Consider the following 16,218-nt stretch of genomic DNA (forward strand, 5'->3'; position numbering starts at 1 on the left):
CCCTCCCTGAGTCGGCCACGCCCCGAGCGAGTTGGCCCCTCCCCTCCCCTGAGCCGGCCACGCCCTGGGCGAGTTGGCCCCGCCCCTCCCTGAGCCGGCCACGCCCTGAGAGAGTCGGCCCCGCCCCCGGACCTGGGCGGCTGGGCGGGTCCTGGCGGGGCCCCAGCGCCCACGCGCGCTCTTTCTCCGCGGACACCCCTGCCCGGTCCCCCACTCGCGGCCGCCGCTGGCTAGTGGTCCCGCCCGTGGTCCGACAGGAGCCCTCGGTGCCGCCTCCCGGCCCCGCCCGCCATGAGGAGCGCGCACCCCCTGGTCCTCTTCTTGGCGGCCCTTTGCGCGCGCGGTGAGTCCCCGGGGGAAGGTGGGGTGGGGGGCGGGAGGTGGGGGCGCGGGGCGCCGAGCCCGCCGGACCGGCCGCAGGTGGGCGAGTGTGGCCGAGGCTGTCCTGGTCGCGCAGGCGGGGCGGGTCTGCGAGGTTGGGGTGCAGACCGACTCTCCCCGCGGGGCCAGGGGGGCCCTGGGGATGGATGCCCGCCCGGGGGAGGCAGGTCGGGGCGCGCGCTCCAAGTCCGTCCGTCCGTCCGTCCGTCCGCGGGAGGGTCCCTCGGCCCCGCGCGAGGGGAGGCTGCGGGCGTCGGACACCGGCTCCCACGGGTGCCTCCCCCGCGACTTGTGGACCCCGCATCCCTGGAGCAAGCCCCCCGCACCCCGGGAGCTCAGCGCTGATGGGAGGAACCCCGCCCAACCGGCCACTCCTGGACCCGGGACGGGTGCAGTTTGGGGTGAATCTCCTAGAAACATCCCCTCCTCCGGGCACACACCCCCCCCCGGGGGGCGGGTCTGGGCAGCGGCGGGGCTGAGGGCCACCCCGGAGGGCACCCCCAATCAGCCCCAACTTGCAGGCAGAGTCCGGGTGTGGCGAGGGCTGCCTCCCCGGGCCTCCGTTTCCCCGCTGGAGGGCAAAGGCCCCGTGGGCTGCCCCTCGGGCCCCAGCTGGTCCTCCGTGCCCGGTCGGCCTGGAGGACCAGGGTTTTATCTCCGGGGCGAGGACACCCCGCAGGGCGCTGGAGGCAGGGCAGGGTGGGGCTCTCCCGGGGACCGTGGCTGCACCGCCACCTGCTGGCGACCCCCCCCCTTGCCATTCCCTTCCCCTCCCCGGGCCTCAGTTTCCCCCTTTGTTCCATGGGGAGGTCCCCCCCCTACCCCGTGGGGCTCACCCAGCAGATTCCCGCCCTGCCTGGGGACCTACAGGTGGGAATCCCTGGCCATGCAGCCTGGACCTGCGTTGGTTTATTTAATTTTTAAATATATTTTATTGATTTTTCACAGAGAGGAAGGGAGAGGGATAGTTAGAAACATCAATGAGAGAGAAACATCGATCAGCTGCCTCCTGCACACCTCCTATTAGAGATGTGCCCGCAACCAAGGTACATGCCCTTGGCCAGAATCGAACCCGGGACCCTTCAGTCCGCAGGCCAACGCTCTATCCACTGAGCCACACCGGTTAGGGCTGGATCTGCGTTTAGGTAGCTTCCCCCCGAGTCATGGTTGGAGGAGCGACTGGTCCTAAAGGTGAGCTTTTTGCAACAGGTGAAACCCCCCGACTTTTAAAAAAATCCATCGCTGCCTTTTCATAGATACAGGTGCCCGTTATGGGCCTGGGAGAAGGACACACACACACACACACACACGCGCGCACACACACACACGCACACACACACCTCAGCTGAGAACCGTGGCCTCGGGGGGCCCACGTGCGGACAACCCCCGTGACCTTTCCCTTCTGCGGTTTCATTCAAAACGGGGATTATCTTCCCGTGTTTCCGACACAGATTTCCCCACGGGCCCTGCTTTTCCGAGCCGCGTGCACGCTCACCCCGGTTAGAATTCTGGGATATGAACCCCGGTTCTGGTTCTGTTGGGGAGCCCGGTTTCCTGGACAGAGAGGCAGGCGGCCCGTGCCCCCAGGCTCGTGACTGGCCCCCGGTGGGGGGCTCTCTGACTCACAGTGTCAGCCCCTGGGGCTGGGGTGTGAGACTGCGCCCTGTTCTGGGCGCCCCCCACCCTGGCATCTGGGGTGAGGGGCCGTCCCCTCTCTTTGGGACCCACAGATTGGAAAGCCTAAGTATGCGTTGTTGGGGGCTCCGTTCTGGGGCGTGGGTGTGGGTTCCAGCCCACGGCAGCCCTGCGGGCACCCACCCCAGCCCCCACGCTCACAGGCAAGTCCGCACAGACAGACGCTGAGCACATGCCAGACGCTGGACACCAAACAGTGTCCGCGGGGGCGGCGTCCTTACTGGGAATCAGCAACTCAGGGAAGAGGCCCTGGGAGTATGGGGGGACAGGAGGGGGGGAAGCTGGGCCTGAGAGAGGCCCTGGGGCTGTGGGGGGGACGGAAGGGGGGCAGCTGGGTCTGAGAGAGGCCCTGGGGCTGTGGGGGGGACGGACGGGGGGGGGCAGCTGGGTCTGAGAGAGGCCCTGGGGCTATGGGGGCGGTCAGGGAGGCAGCTGGGTCTGAGAGAGGCCCTGGGGCTATGGGGGGGACGGAGGGGGGGCAGCTGGGTCTGAGAGAGGCCCTGGGGCTATGGGAGGGACGGAGGGGGGGCAGCTGGGTCTGGGAGAGGCCCCGCCCTGGCCCTGCCTCTGCTCCCCGGGGGCCTGGAGGACGTGCCTCCCCTTTGGGCTGAGAAGCAGAGAGGGGGGCTGAATGGGGTTTGGGGCGTCTGACCCAGGAGCCCAGAGCTGGTCCTCAGGGTGGCGCGGGTCCCTGGGGGCCGGCCAGATGCCTGAGGCAGGACAGGCCCGAAGGCGCCCCCCCTGAGCCTCCCAGGTGGGCTGGGCGGGAGTCCCCAGGGCAGCCACGGCCCCTCGGAACCCGGGTGGACCAGCCCCTGGGAGATGGGGGACCCGCCTTCCCCGGAACCTCGGGACTCGGGGGCCAGGAGCTGCAGGTTCAGACCCAGAGCCGCCCCAGACGTGGCAGACGGGCGTGGGCAAGTCATACCCCTCTTTATAAAATGGCCGGCCAGGCCCTGGCCAGGGGGGCTCAGTGGATAGAGCGCCGGCCTGCAGACCGAAGGGTCCCGGGTTCGATTCCGGTCAAGGGCACGTTCCTTGGTCTCAGGTTCCTCCCGGCCCAGGCCCGCGTGCAGGAGGCAACCACATCGCTATGTTTCTCTGACATCAGTATTTCTCTCTGTCCCTCCCTCTCTCTGCCACTCTCTCTAAAAATCAGTGGACAAATGTCCTCGGGTGAGGATTTAAAAAAAACAAAATAAAATGACGGGTCAGCCCAAATGTATATACTCGAGAGGGCCCGTGGGAGGGACCCCGCTGGGGCTGGGGCTCCCCGGCCTCTGGCAGGGGTTCGGGGGTGAGAGGCGGGGCTCAGAATCTAGGCCAAGCACCCAGGCCGGCTGGGCAGCCCCAGGCAGAGTGGGGGAGGGACGGAGCGAAGGTGCCGGGAGCCTCTTTCACGGCCACTGAACGTAACGTCAGCTCCAGATGGGCAGCAGGTCGGAAACGGCCGGCGGGGGTGTCGGCAGCTCCTGTGGCCGGGAGTTCACCCCCTGGGGAGTCGGCCTCACACTCGCTCAGTTGGAACAATGCACACTGTCCCCCCTCGCACCCCCCGCACCCCGTCCCCACCCAGAGAGAGAGTCTGGGAAGACAGGTGAGCTGGCGGCCCAGGGGCACCCCCACCTCCTCAGCCCCCTACTCCCCATCCTCTCCCGCCTGCTCTCCGACGCCCATGCTATCCCCGCCGCCCCCCGCCCCCCCGGACACTCTCACCTCCCCCCCCCCCCTCTCCTGGGCTGCCCTGCTCAGCTGTCCCTGGCTCCCCTTCGAGTGCCCCTCTCTCCAAGGCGCCCCTCCACCCCCAACACGTTCTCTCCCCCAAGAGCCAGGCCAGGGCCGTGAGGGAGGACGGGGCTGGAGGACAGACAGAAGCTGGGAGGCAGGACGGACGGACGGACGGAACTGGCGGCCGGCCGCTTGAAGACGCACGGGTTTTGGACTGGGAGTCCGGAGTGTGGGGGGCCAGTCCCTGCTGGAGGAACGGAGGAGGGGGAGCCGGGACGGGGGAGCCCAGCTGAGTTCTGTCCCAGATTTTTAAAAATATTTTTATTGACTTCAGCGAGGAAGGGAGGGGGAAACAGAGAGAGGAACATCCATGATGAGAGAGCATCATGGACCGGCCGCCTCCTGCACGCCCCCTTTTCCCCAGGGGACTGCCGCGTGGCCAACGCCGAAGAGCGGCTCATGGACGACCTCCTGAACAGGACGCGCTACAACAACCTGATCCGCCCGGCCACCAGCTCCTCCCAGCTCATCTCCATCCGGCTGCAGCTCTCGCTGGCCCAGCTCATCAGCGTGGTGGGTGCAGGGCCGGGGCCGGGGCGCAGGGCGGGAGCGGGTGACTCTGCTCTCCCTCGGGCACGGCCAGGGGGCCGGGACTTGGCGACAAGGCCCTGGCCTCTTCATCGGATCATCTCTCTGTGCATCAATGAAGGGGGAAGGGGAGTGAGGGAGAGGACTGAGGCACGGGACCCCATTCTCATAGGGGTGTATTACCTCTCAAAGGGAGGTGGGTTCCGTGGGTCACACCTTTGTTAAACGGGTCGAACGGTACCCAGAAGACCTGTGCAGGTCGCACTGTGTAAAAGTTACGCCTCAACTTTAAAAGATCGTTTTTTAAAAATATAGTTTTATTGACTTCAGAGAGGAAGGGAGAAGGAGAGAGAGAGAAACATCTATGATGAAAGAGAATCATGGATCGGCTGCCTCCTGCACGCCCCCCAGTGGGGATCGAGCCCACAACCCGGCCTGTGCCCCGACCAGGAATCGAACCCTGACCTCCTGGTTTGTATACACCCCGACTTTAAAAGATCTTTTAAAGACGCATGAAGGTTCCCCCCTGTCAGTTGCGCAGAGTAACCTGCTCCAGGTCACCCAACTTTCCACAAGAACAATTAGAAAAGCTGCCCGCCCCCCCCCAAAAATGGCCCAGCTGAGTGCATGGCACGCCCACGGCCTGGGGCAGGGGCGCATGTTGGAGTCTGAGCTTCAGTAAGGAGGTGGGGCCTTGCTGGAGACATTGAAAGGGCACTACGGAGGGTCGGCCTATGAACCAGGAGGTCCCGGTTCGATTCCCGGCCAGGGCACATGCCCCGGTTGCGGGCTCCATCCCCAGCAGGGGGCGTGCAGGAGGCGGCCGATCCATGGTTCTCTCTCATCATGGATGTTTCCATCTCTCTCCCTCTCTCTTCCTTGAAATCAATAAGATCAATAAAAATATTTTTTTTTAAAGAGAAAGAAAATAGCCACTAGTGTGTTCAAGAAAATGATAGTGACGGAGAATGTAAAAGCCGCCAGGGGAGGGATTAACGGCGGACGGGTCAGCGGAAGGGGAGGTTATGGGACTGGGAGAGAGGTCAGTGGAAACCATCCTATAGAATAAAAGCCTAATATGCTAAGTGTGTGGTTGTCTGGTCGGCCGTTCAACCAATCAAAGCGTAATATGCTAATGATATGCTAAGGCTGCTCAACCAGTCGCTATGACGTGCACTGACCACCAGGGGGCAGACAGTCGACCAGTAGGTTAGCTTGCTGCTGGGGTCCGGCCATCAGGGACTGAGTGAGACGGACAGGACATGCCCTGGAGCCCTCCCACGGTCCCTCCCCGGCTGGCCAACCTCCCTCGTCCCTCCCCGGCCCCGATCATGCACCAGTGGGGTCCCTCGGCCTGGCCTGCGCCCTCTCACAATCCGGGACCCCTTGGGTGATGTCAGAGAGCCCGTTTCAGCCCGATCTTACAGGCCAGGCAGAGGGACACCTCCCCACTGGTGTAAGAATTCGTGCACCGGGCCACTAGCAGAAGAGGGTGAAAATTAGAGAAGAAGATAGTAGGGGGCCTGTCTGGGGTGCGAGTCCCTGAGGAGGCACTGCCATGGAGGACGGGGGCACCCCGGGGGGGAGAGCAGGAGTCCGTCTCTGACTCCCTGGGTCTGGACGGCCCTGGAGGCCTCCGAGGGCTGCCGGGTGGGGGGCGGGGTGGGGGGCGGGGTGGGCCCCGGCCCGGAGCTCAGAGCCTCTGTGTGGGGGCTCCTCCCACCCGTGGCCTGACCGCCCCCCTCTCTCCCCAGAACGAGCGTGAGCAGATCATGACCACCAACGTGTGGCTGAAACAGGTAAGTGCCCGAGGGTGCCCGCCCGGGGGGCCTCGCTCCAGGGCTGCCGTGGGTGGCAGGGGCCTGGGGCTGACCGGGCCCCGCCCGCCCGCCCGCCCAGGAGTGGACAGACTACCGCCTGGCCTGGAACAGCTCCCGCTACGAGGGCGTGAAGGTCCTGCGCATCCCCGCCAAGCGCCTCTGGCTGCCGGACATTGTGCTCTACAACAAGTGAGTGGCGGGGGCGGGGGCGGGGGCGGGGGCCTGAACCCCGTCTGGGCTCCACCCCAACTCCCTCACTGTCACGCTGGAGGAGGAGTCAGACAGGAGCAGAGCCAGTGCCCTCAGCTACAGACGGGGAACTGGAGGCCCAGCTGGGAAAGCCCGGCCTCGGTTTTCCCATCTGTACAATGGGTATAACAACAGGTCTTCCCGCCGCCGTTCCAAATGACGGTGACGGGGACTGTAAAAGCCGCCACGGGAGGGATTAACGGCGGACGGGTCACAGCAGAAGGGAAGGTTAAGGGACTGGGAGAGAGGTCAGTGGAAACCATCCTATAGAATAAAAGCCTAATATGCTAAGTGCCCAGTTGTCCAGTCAGCCGCTCAACCAATCAAAGCGTAATATGCTAATGATATGCTAAGGCCGCCATGGGAGGGACTTAAGGGCAGAAGGGTTAAGTCACACAAAATACCGACTTCTGCGCGTGGGCCATGAGTTTCCATCGCACTGTCCGTGCGCGCCCGCACGCGGTATTTTGTGGCAGAGCCGCCCTCGAGGGGCCAAAGAGCCGCATGTGGCTCGCGAGCCGCGGTGTGCCGACCGCGGGTCAGGGACGGCCGACCTCAGCTGTTCTGCGTGCCAGGTTCCCGACCTTGAAGCAGTCACTTAACGTCCCGGGGGCCTCGGTTTTCCCACCTGTGCAATGGGTCTAACAACAAGTCTTCCCGCCGTCCCAAGTACCAGTGAGGCAGGCTTCCCAGGGAAGGCCTGGGGGTGGGGGGCGCTGAGGTGCCCCGTGAGAATCATCCCCCCGGGTTCGGGGTGCGTTCTAACGGCTGCTCCCCTCCCTCCGGGCCCGGCGGCCGCCGCAGCGCGGACGGGACCTACGAGGTGTCCCTCTACACCAACGCGGTGGTGCAGGCCAACGGCAGCGTCATGTGGCTGCCGCCCGCCATCTGCAAGAGCGCCTGCAAGATCGAGGTGAAGCACTTCCCCTTCGACCGGCAGAACTGCAGCCTCAAGTTCCGCTCCTGGACCTACGACCACACGGAGATCGACATGGTCCTCATGACGCCCACCGCCAACAAGGACGACTTCACCCCCAGCGGCGAGTGGGACATCCTGGCGCTGCCGGGGCGCCGGACGGTGGACCCCCGGGACCCCCGCTACGTGGACGTGACCTATGACTTCATCATCCACCGCAAGCCGCTCTTCTACACCATCAACATCATCATCCCCTGCGTGCTCATCACCTCGCTGGCCATCCTGGTCTTCTACCTGCCGTCCGACTGCGGCGAGAAGATGACGCTGTGCATCTCGGTGCTGCTGGCGCTCACCGTCTTCCTGCTGCTCATCTCCAAGATCGTACCGCCCACCTCCCTGGACGTGCCGCTCATCGGCAAGTACCTCATGTTCACCATGGTGCTGGTCACCTTCTCCATCGTCACCAGCGTCTGCGTGCTCAACGTGCACCACCGCGCGCCCGGCACCCACACCATGGCGCCCTGGGTGCAGCGCTGCTTCCTGCACCAGCTGCCCGCCTTCCTCTTCATGAAGCGCCCGGGGGGCCCCTCCCAGCCCGGCAGGCCTCGCCCGGCCCGGTCGGAGGCCTCAGCCGCGGGTCCCGCCGTCTACGGGAGCTCCTCCACGTACTTTGTGAGTCCTGACGCCGTGGCCCCCAAGGCCCCGGCCGCTTCGGGGAGGTTCCCGCGGGACGTGCAGGAGGCGCTGGAGGGCGTCAGCTTCATCGCCCGGCACATGAGGAGCGACGACAGGGACCAGAGCGTAAGTTGCTGGCCCAGCCGGCCGGCCGCCGTCTGCCGGGTGGATGGAGCTAGGATCATTCTCCCCGGCGGGTCCCCGGTCCCCACAGGGCCCCCAAACGCTTGGCTGGAATAAGGAATCCAAAGTGGGGATGAGTTCCAGGATAGCGTCACGCATCTGGGGGGAGGCAGGGACGGCCCGCGATCCCTTTTGTCTGTTCTGGGCTCCCCGAGAGCAGACGCTAAGATGAGGACCTGGGCCGCCCTGGCCGGTGGTGCTCAGTGGATGGAGCGTCGGCCCGCGGACTAAAGGGTCCCGGGTTCGATTCTGGTCAAGGGCACGGACCTCAGTGGCAGGCTCGATCCCTGGCCCTGGTCAGGCAACCAATCAATGTGTCTCGCTCACATCAATGCTTCTCTCTCTCTCTCTCTCTCTCTCTCTCTCTCTCTCTCTGTTCAATTTGAGGGGCCGGCACTCTAACCACTGAGCAAACTGGCTAGGGCTCCAGTTGCAGGGTTTTTAGTGTGTTTGGTTTTTTTTTTTTTTAGTTTTTGTGTTTGTTTTTTAATATATATATATATATATATATATTAAGTTTTGCCTTTTTATTTTTTTAAATTGATTTCAGAGAGGAAGGGAGAGAGACAGAGAGATAGAAACATCAACGATGAGAGAGATTCATTGATTGGCTGCCTCCTGCCCGTCCCCCCCTGGGGCCGGGGGAGCGGGGGATCAAGCCCGCAACCCAGGCATGTGCCCTTGGCTGGAATCGAACCCGGGACCCTTTAGTCCACAGGCGTCCGCTCTATCCACTGAGCCACACCAGCGAGGGCTGATATACTTTTGTTGACTCCAGAGAAGAAGGGAGAGGGAGAGAGAGATAGAAACATCATGATGAGAGAGAATCATCGATGGATGAGGGAGAATCATCAATTGGCTGCTGCAACCCGGGCATGTGCCCTGACCGGGAATCGAACCGGCCGGGCCCCAGTTACAGATTTTTAAAAGGAGTTACAAAAACTCTCAGCCGTAAGCACTAGCGTGTAGCTGTCCCCACCGACTCCTCTGAACTGGGGGTCCCGCGAAGGAGGGGTCAGCGACCGCACACGGAATACCATGGTCGTTAGACACGTCCACACACACTTCCGTCCCGGGCACGGCGTGTCCGTCCCGGGAAAGTTCTCATGTGGACGGCGTGTCCGTCCCGGGAAAGTTCTCATGTGGACAGCGTGTCCGTCCCGGGGAAGTTCTCACCGTCCCGGGCACGGCGTGTCCGTCCCGGGAAAGTTCTCATGTGGACAGCGTGTCCGTCCCGGGAAAGTTCTCACCGTCCCGGGCATGGCGTGTCCGTCCTGGGAAAGTTCTCATGTGGACAGCGTGTCCGTCCGGGAAAGTTCTCACTGTCCCGGGCACGGCGTGTCCGTCCTGGGAAAGTTCTCATGTGGACAGCGTGTCCGTCCGGGAAAGTTCTCACTGTCCCGGGCACGGCGTGTCCGTCCTGGGAAAGTTCTCATGTGGACAGCGTGTCCGTCCCGGGAAAGTTCTCACCGTCCCGGGCACGGCGTGTCCATCCGGGAAAGTTCTCATGTGGACAGCGTGTCCGTCCCGGGAAAGTTCTCACTGTCCCGGGCACGGCGTGTCCGTCCTGGGAAAGTTCTCATGTGGACAGCGTGTCCGTCCCGGGAAAGTTCTCACCGTCCCGGGCACGGCGTGTCCATCCGGGAAAGTTCTCATGTGGACAGCGTGTCCGTCCCGGGGAAGTTCTCACCGTCCCGGGCACGGCGTGTCCATCCGGGAAAGTTCTCATGTGGACAGCGTGTCCGTCCCGGGAAAGTTCTCACTGTCCCGGGCACGGCGTGTCCGTCCTGGGAAAGTTCTCATGTGGACAGCGTGTCCGTCCCGGGAAAGTTCTCACCGTCCCGGGCACGGCGTGTCCATCCGGGAAAGTTCTCATGTGGACAGCGTGTCCGTCCCGGGGAAGTTCTCACCGTCCCGGGCACGGCGTGTCCATCCGGGAAAGTTCTCATGTGGACAGCGTGTCCGTCCCGGGAAAGTTCTCACTGTCCCGGGCACGGCGTGTCCGTCCTGGGAAAGTTCTCATGTGGACAGCGTGTCCGTCCCGGGAAAGTTCTCACCGTCCCGGGCACGGCGTGTCCATCCGGGAAAGTTCTCATGTGGACAGCGTGTCCGTCCCGGGGAAGTTCTCACCGTCCCGGGCACGGCGTGTCCGTCCTGGGAAAGTTCTCATGTGGACAGCGTGTCCGTCCCGGGAAAGTTCTCACCGTCCCGGGCACGGCGTGTCCGTCCGGGAAAGTTCTCATGTGGACAGCGTGTCCGTCCCGGGAAAGTTCTCACTGTCCCGGGCACGGCGTGTCCGTCCTGGGAAAGTTCTCATGTGGACAGCGTGTCCGTCCGGGAAAGTTCTCACTGTCCCGGGCACGGCGTGTCCGTCCTGGGAAAGTTCTCATGTGGACAGCGTGTCCGTCCCGGGAAAGTTCTCACCGTCCCGGGCACGGCGTGTCCGTCCGGGAAAGTTCTCATGTGGACAGCGTGTCCGTCCGGGAAAGTTCTCACCGTCCCGGGCACGGCGTGTCCGTCCTGGGAAAGTTCTCATGTGGACAGCGTGTCCGTCCGGGAAAGTTCTCACTGTCCCGGGCACGGCGTGTCCGTCCTGGGAAAGTTCTCATGTGGACGGCGTGTCCGTCCTGGGGAAGTTCTCATGTGGACGGCGTGTCCGTCCTGGGGAAGTTCTCACCGTCCCGGGCACGGCGTGTCCGTCCCGGGAAAGTTCTCATGTGGACAGCGTGTCCGTCCTGGGAAAGTTCTCACTGTCCCGGGCACAGCGTGTCTGTCCGGGAAAGTTCTCATGTGGACGGCGTGTCCGTCCTGGGAAAGTTCTCACCGTCCCGGGCACGGCGTGTCCGTCCTGGGAAAGTTCTCATGTGGACAGCGTGTCCGTCCCGGGAAAGTTCTCACCGTCCCGGGCACGGCGTGTCCGTCCGGGAAAGTTCTCATGTGGACAGCGTGTCCGTCCCGGGAAAGTTCTCACTGTCCCGGGCACGGCGTGTCCGTCCTGGGAAAGTTCTCATGTGGACAGCGTGTCCGTCCGGGAAAGTTCTCACCGTCCCGGGCACGGCGTGTCTGTCCGGGAAAGTTCTCATGTGGACAGCGTGTCAGAGCAGATGTTGACCTGACAGCCCACAGCTGCAGGGGGCGGGGGAGAGGGGTGAGGAGAGCGCTGGGCGTCTGTCCATGAGTCAGCTCGCAGGGGAGGAGCCGGCGGGCAGGGCTCCAGGATGACACTGAGAAGAGAGAAGGGGAGAGTGGATCTCAGATGGAGTGTGGGACCGAGCTCTCCCCTGGGGTCCCCCCCCCGCCCCGCCCCCGCGCCTGGGAGCCGTGGGAAAGCAGTGGCCTGGCCCCTCTGATCCGCTGGCTCAGAGCCGGCGCTTCGCTAGGTCTCCAGGGGGTTCCCGGGTGCCGCCCGCAGTGAGAAACACGGCTCCACACGACTTCCAGGCCTCGCTTTTTAATTTTAATTTTTTATATTTTTATTGAAGGGAAAGGAGAGAGAGAGAGAAACATCCATGATGAGAGAGAATCATGGATCGGCCGCCTCCTGCATGCCCCCCACTGGGGATCCGGCCCGCAACCCGGGCGTGTGCCCTGACCGGGAATCGAACCCGGGACCTCTGGGTTCATGAGTCGACGCTCAACCCCTGAGCCAGGCCGGCCGGGCAGGGAGCCACGTTTCTAGCTGGGTCCTGGGGGTTCCTGGGCGCGCACGGGCCGAGAACCTCTGTCTTCCATGGCCCTGCCCGAGCTGGCACCATCCTGAGCTCTCCGCTAACGGGCTCCCCGCCTGCTTGGCACTCCCAGGCCCCCTGCTGTTCCTCAGCCCCTTCCCTGAGAGCCTCTCCAGGGAAGAAGCCAGGCGGGCCCCCGGCTGTCATACCCACCCGTGCTCCCGGGGCCTCCGGCCACACGCGTGGGGGGGACTCCGCGGGGCCCTGGCCTGCGTCACCGCCGACCCTCCCAGGAGCCTGTGCCAGGCGTTTCCTCCAAGCCTCCTTTTCCGACGGGAAGGCTGGGCCCAGAGAGGGCCGGCGACCGGCTCAGGGCCACACGGCCGGCCCAGAGCAGAGCCAGCTCCGTCCCCAGAGCGTTCGGACGTCCCTCGACCCGCTTGCCCTGCGCTGAGCACGGGATGGGCCTGGTCGGTCCCCTGTCCCGCGTCCGGCTGCCTGCCCTTCCGTCCCTGAGCCACCCTCAGCTCTCGCCCTCCTGTGATCAGCTGGTCACTATAAATAGTGCAACGTTTTTTATTTTTAAAAGAGGGAAAGGCGTGCACGCACACACCACATAAAAGCCGTCTGAAATTAGGGTTGCCCAAAAGCAACCCCAGAAAGCCAGGAGGGCGCGCGTGCCTGGAGAGCCGCGGGGTGCCTGCTGGTCTGAGGGGGGGGGTTGGAGGCGGGGCTGGCTGCCATGGGATCATCCAGGGTGAACGCGCTGCCGTGGACGGGGCCCTAACAAACTGGGTCACTGACACCAGTTGGCGCACCGCTGCCCGCACGTCCGGCTCGAGCCTCGCGCCCCCTCCCCCCGGGGAAAGGACGCAGAGGGACTCGGAGGGACCAGGGTGTGAGCACAGGTGTGCGGGAGGGAGGCCAGGAGGCCGGGGCTTTCTGCGGGCATCTACCCCCCTCACCCCATTCCCGGCAAAGGAGGCACATTTGTGGGGGCCAGCCAGATGCCTGCCAACTCCACACCTGGCAGAGAGAGAGAGAGAGAGAGAGAGAGAGAGGCCCAGATGATGCAATAGAGGAGGCTGGGTCTTGGTTACAGGAACTCACAGACGTTGCTATTTTTTACCTTTTTTAAAAATATATATTTCTATTGATTTCAGAGAGGAAGGGAGAGGGAGAGAGAGAAACATCAATGATGACAGAGAATCATGGATCGGCTGCCTCCTGCACGATCCCCCACTGGGGATGGAGCCCGCAACCTGGGCATATGCCCTAGACAGGAATCGAACCCGGGACCTTTCAGTCTGAAGGCCGACACTCTATCCACTGAGCCAGACCAGCCAGGGCACAGACACTGCTGTTCCCAGAACCGAGCAAATCAAACACCAGTATTTCCAAGTGTCCTGCATGCCCCCGTGCGCACCCCACTCAGCAAGGGGGGCCCCAAATCTAGCTGGGGGTGGCGCCAGCTCGGGAGGCTTGGGGTGACAATAAGGGAGAGGCCTTGTCCCCCTGTTTAGTCAGGTTTGGTTTCCGACCACATTCCTAATCTCCTATCGGTGACGGCAATGCCACGGGGGCAGGTGGGATGGACAGCCTCCTGCTCAGAGCGGCCCCCCCACCCCCAGTCCTCAGTGGCCTGTGGGGTCCTGACGGGATAGTGAGGGCCCAGCGCGGGGGGGGGGGGCGGGGGAGGGCAGGGGGGACGCCGTGCCCGCCCGCCCGCGTGACCCGCCTCTCGTCTGCCCGCAGGTGGTGGAGGACTGGAAGTACGTGGCCATGGTGGTCGACCGGCTGTTCCTGTGGGTGTTTGTGGTCGTCTGCGTGCTGGGCACTGTGGGGCTCTTCCTGCCCCCCCTCTTCCAGAACCACACACCCTCGGGGGGGCCCTAGGCTGCCCTGCATGTCCCAGGCCCCCGCCCCCGCCCCCGCCCCCAGTGTGTAGGGTGAGATGATGGGAGCGGCCCCGTGGGCAGTCTGCTGTATCTTTAGGGTGAGAGCCGCTGGGCCCCCAAAAGGAATATGACACCATCGCCCGTCAACCAGCCACAGCGTGGGAGGGGCGAGGCCTGAGGCCTGCGCTGGCCTCTCTGAAGGCCGAGCTGGGACCCAGGAAAGCCCAGCTGGAGGAGCTCGGGGAGGTTTGGTTCTGGCCAGTCTTCCCTGCATCGGGACAAGGACGGGCACCATAGCAGCACCTACTATGTGCCAGTCATCTTACACCCACTATGTGCCAGTCCCCTTACCTCGCACCCTCCCTGCCCCGGTCTCCCTCCTGGTCCCCCAGGCCCACTGGCCCTCTCTGTCCCTCACGCACTTCAGGATCCTTCCCAGCTCGGAGCCTGTGCCTTTATAGGACCTTCGACCCAAACCCTCCCGCCCCCAGGGCCTCCCAGGCTCTGCCCCGGCTGCATCCTCCCCGAGAGGTCTTGCCCGGTCCCCCACTCCGCAGCCTTCTCCCCCGGGGCCACAGTACCCACCACCTTCCTCGAGTGCCCCTCAGCTCCCGGGGTTCTTGTCTGCGGGCGTGTGTGTGGGCCACGTCCGTCCCCGGGGCCCGGGACAGAGCGCGGCACAATAAACACGTGTTGAATCAATGAATGAGAGGCTCCTGTTCCTCCTTCAGGCCGCCCCTGGTTCCCCACATGAAAGCCTGGCCCTCTCCTCCCTCGCCCTCCACAGCCCAGTCCCTCCGCGCTGTATCATCGCCGGGTTCAGCTCTCTCCTTCAGATGCTCACGGCCCGCCTTATCTCTTCCCAGTTCCTGATGCACAGTAGGCGCTCAGAATATTTATAGAAGGAAAGATACCTTTTTGTAAATTCTATTTTTTTGAATGATACAGTTCTAGCCCAGCCGGTGTGGCTCAGCGGTCGACCTCTGAACCAGGAGGTCACGGATCGATTCCCAGTCAGGGCACATGCCAGTGTGGGGCGTGCAGGCGGCAGCTGACCCATGATTCTCTCACATCATGGATGTTTCCGTCTCTCACTCTCTGAATTAAAAAATGAAAATGACAGTTTTAGACACACAAAAAAATCTCCTCTTGGCCAGGAAAAGTACATTTTTGACATGTGTCTAGGTTCGTGTAATCAGAATACATGAGACCCATTATAAAAACTAGAGGCCTAGTACACGAATTCGTGCACCGGTGGGGTCCCTCGGCCTGGTCTGCGGGACTGGGCCGAAACCAGCTGACATCCCCCGAAGGGTCCCAGATTGCAAGAGGGCGCAGGCCAGGCCGAGGGACCCCCCTGGTGCACACTTGGGGCCGGGAAGGGACCGTGGGAGGGCTCCAGGGCGAGTTCGGCCCATCTCGCTCAGTCCCGATCAGCCAGACCCCAGCAGCAAGCTAACCTATGGGTTGGGGCATCTGTCCCCTGGTGGTCAGTGCACGTCATAGCGAGCGATTGAGCAGCATTAGCATATTATTGATATAGCATTAGCTTTGATTGGTTGACAGACAACTGGACACTTAGCATATTAGGCTTTTATTATATAGGACTAGAGGCCCAGTGCACAAAATTTGTGCACTGGGAGGGAGGGGTTGCCTCAGCCCAGCCTGCACCCTCTCCAATCCCGGACCCCTTAGGGGATGTCCGACTGCCGGTTTAGGCCCGATCTGTATCCGGCCTAAACCGGCAGTCGGACATCCCTCTCACAATCCGGGACCACTGGCTCCTAACTGCTCACCTGCCTGCCTGCCTGATCTCCCCTAACTGCCCCTCCCGCTGGCCTGGTCACCCCCACGCAGCCTGCTGCTCAGTCGTTTGGTCGCCCCTCACTGACATTCCTGTGGGGCTGGTCGCCCTTCACTGACCCCCCTGCAGGCCTGGTCGCCCCACACAGCCTGTTCAGCCGTCCGTTGGGGTGCGAGGGTCCCTTAGGCTTTTATATAGAGAGATAACTCCTTTGTGCTATCGCTGTGGTCCTGCCTCCCTCCGCCCCCAGCCCCGGCAGCCACCCATCTTCCCCGATCACTCGGTCTAGTCTAGCCGGGAACACCGTTCACACGCATCGCACGGTATGGGACCTCGCTTGCTCACGTGATGCCTTTGAGACTCGGATCCAAGTCGCTGAGGCCACCGACCGATTGCTCCTCGGTCACGTGGGTGTTGAGCACGTTTAGGCTGGGACCAGTTTGGGGCAATTGTACACAGAGCTGCTCCGTGAACAGCAGTTTTCATTTCTCCGGATAAAGACTCGGGAGCCGGGCTCGAGGGGGAGTGTACGTGTAACTGAGGTGAGACCGTCACCCTGCTCGCAGGAGGGGCTGTGCCGTCTTGCACTTGCACCGGCCAGGTAGGAGGGCCC

The 16,218-nt window shown here is 63.3% G+C and overlaps 1 protein-coding gene across 2 annotated transcripts in view; it reads left to right on the forward strand.

Annotated features, from left to right (window-relative positions):
- The window catches only part of CHRNB4 (cholinergic receptor nicotinic beta 4 subunit), a 28,049-nt gene extending 13,575 nt beyond the window's left edge, over positions 1-14,474 (forward strand). The window contains exons 1-6 of one of the 2 annotated variants that reach the window (XM_059677957.1): positions 134-343; positions 4,229-4,377; positions 6,147-6,191; positions 6,292-6,401; positions 7,266-8,178; positions 13,659-14,474. In XM_059677957.1, the coding sequence (XP_059533940.1) occupies positions 292-343; positions 4,229-4,377; positions 6,147-6,191; positions 6,292-6,401; positions 7,266-8,178; positions 13,659-13,799 (1,410 nt within the window). In that variant the 5' untranslated portion in view covers positions 134-291 and the 3' untranslated portion in view covers positions 13,800-14,474. Of the gene's footprint in view, positions 1-133; positions 344-4,228; positions 4,378-6,146; positions 6,192-6,291; positions 6,402-7,265; positions 8,179-13,658 lie in introns of those variants that run through there. The other variant, XM_059677958.1, reaches the window with a different exon arrangement.
- Positions 14,475-16,218: the final 1,744 nt, after the last annotated feature.

This window comes from Myotis daubentonii, chromosome 21 (genome assembly GCF_963259705.1).
Source record: "Myotis daubentonii chromosome 21, mMyoDau2.1, whole genome shotgun sequence".
In the NCBI taxonomy this organism is placed as follows: domain Eukaryota; kingdom Metazoa; phylum Chordata; class Mammalia; order Chiroptera; family Vespertilionidae; genus Myotis; species Myotis daubentonii.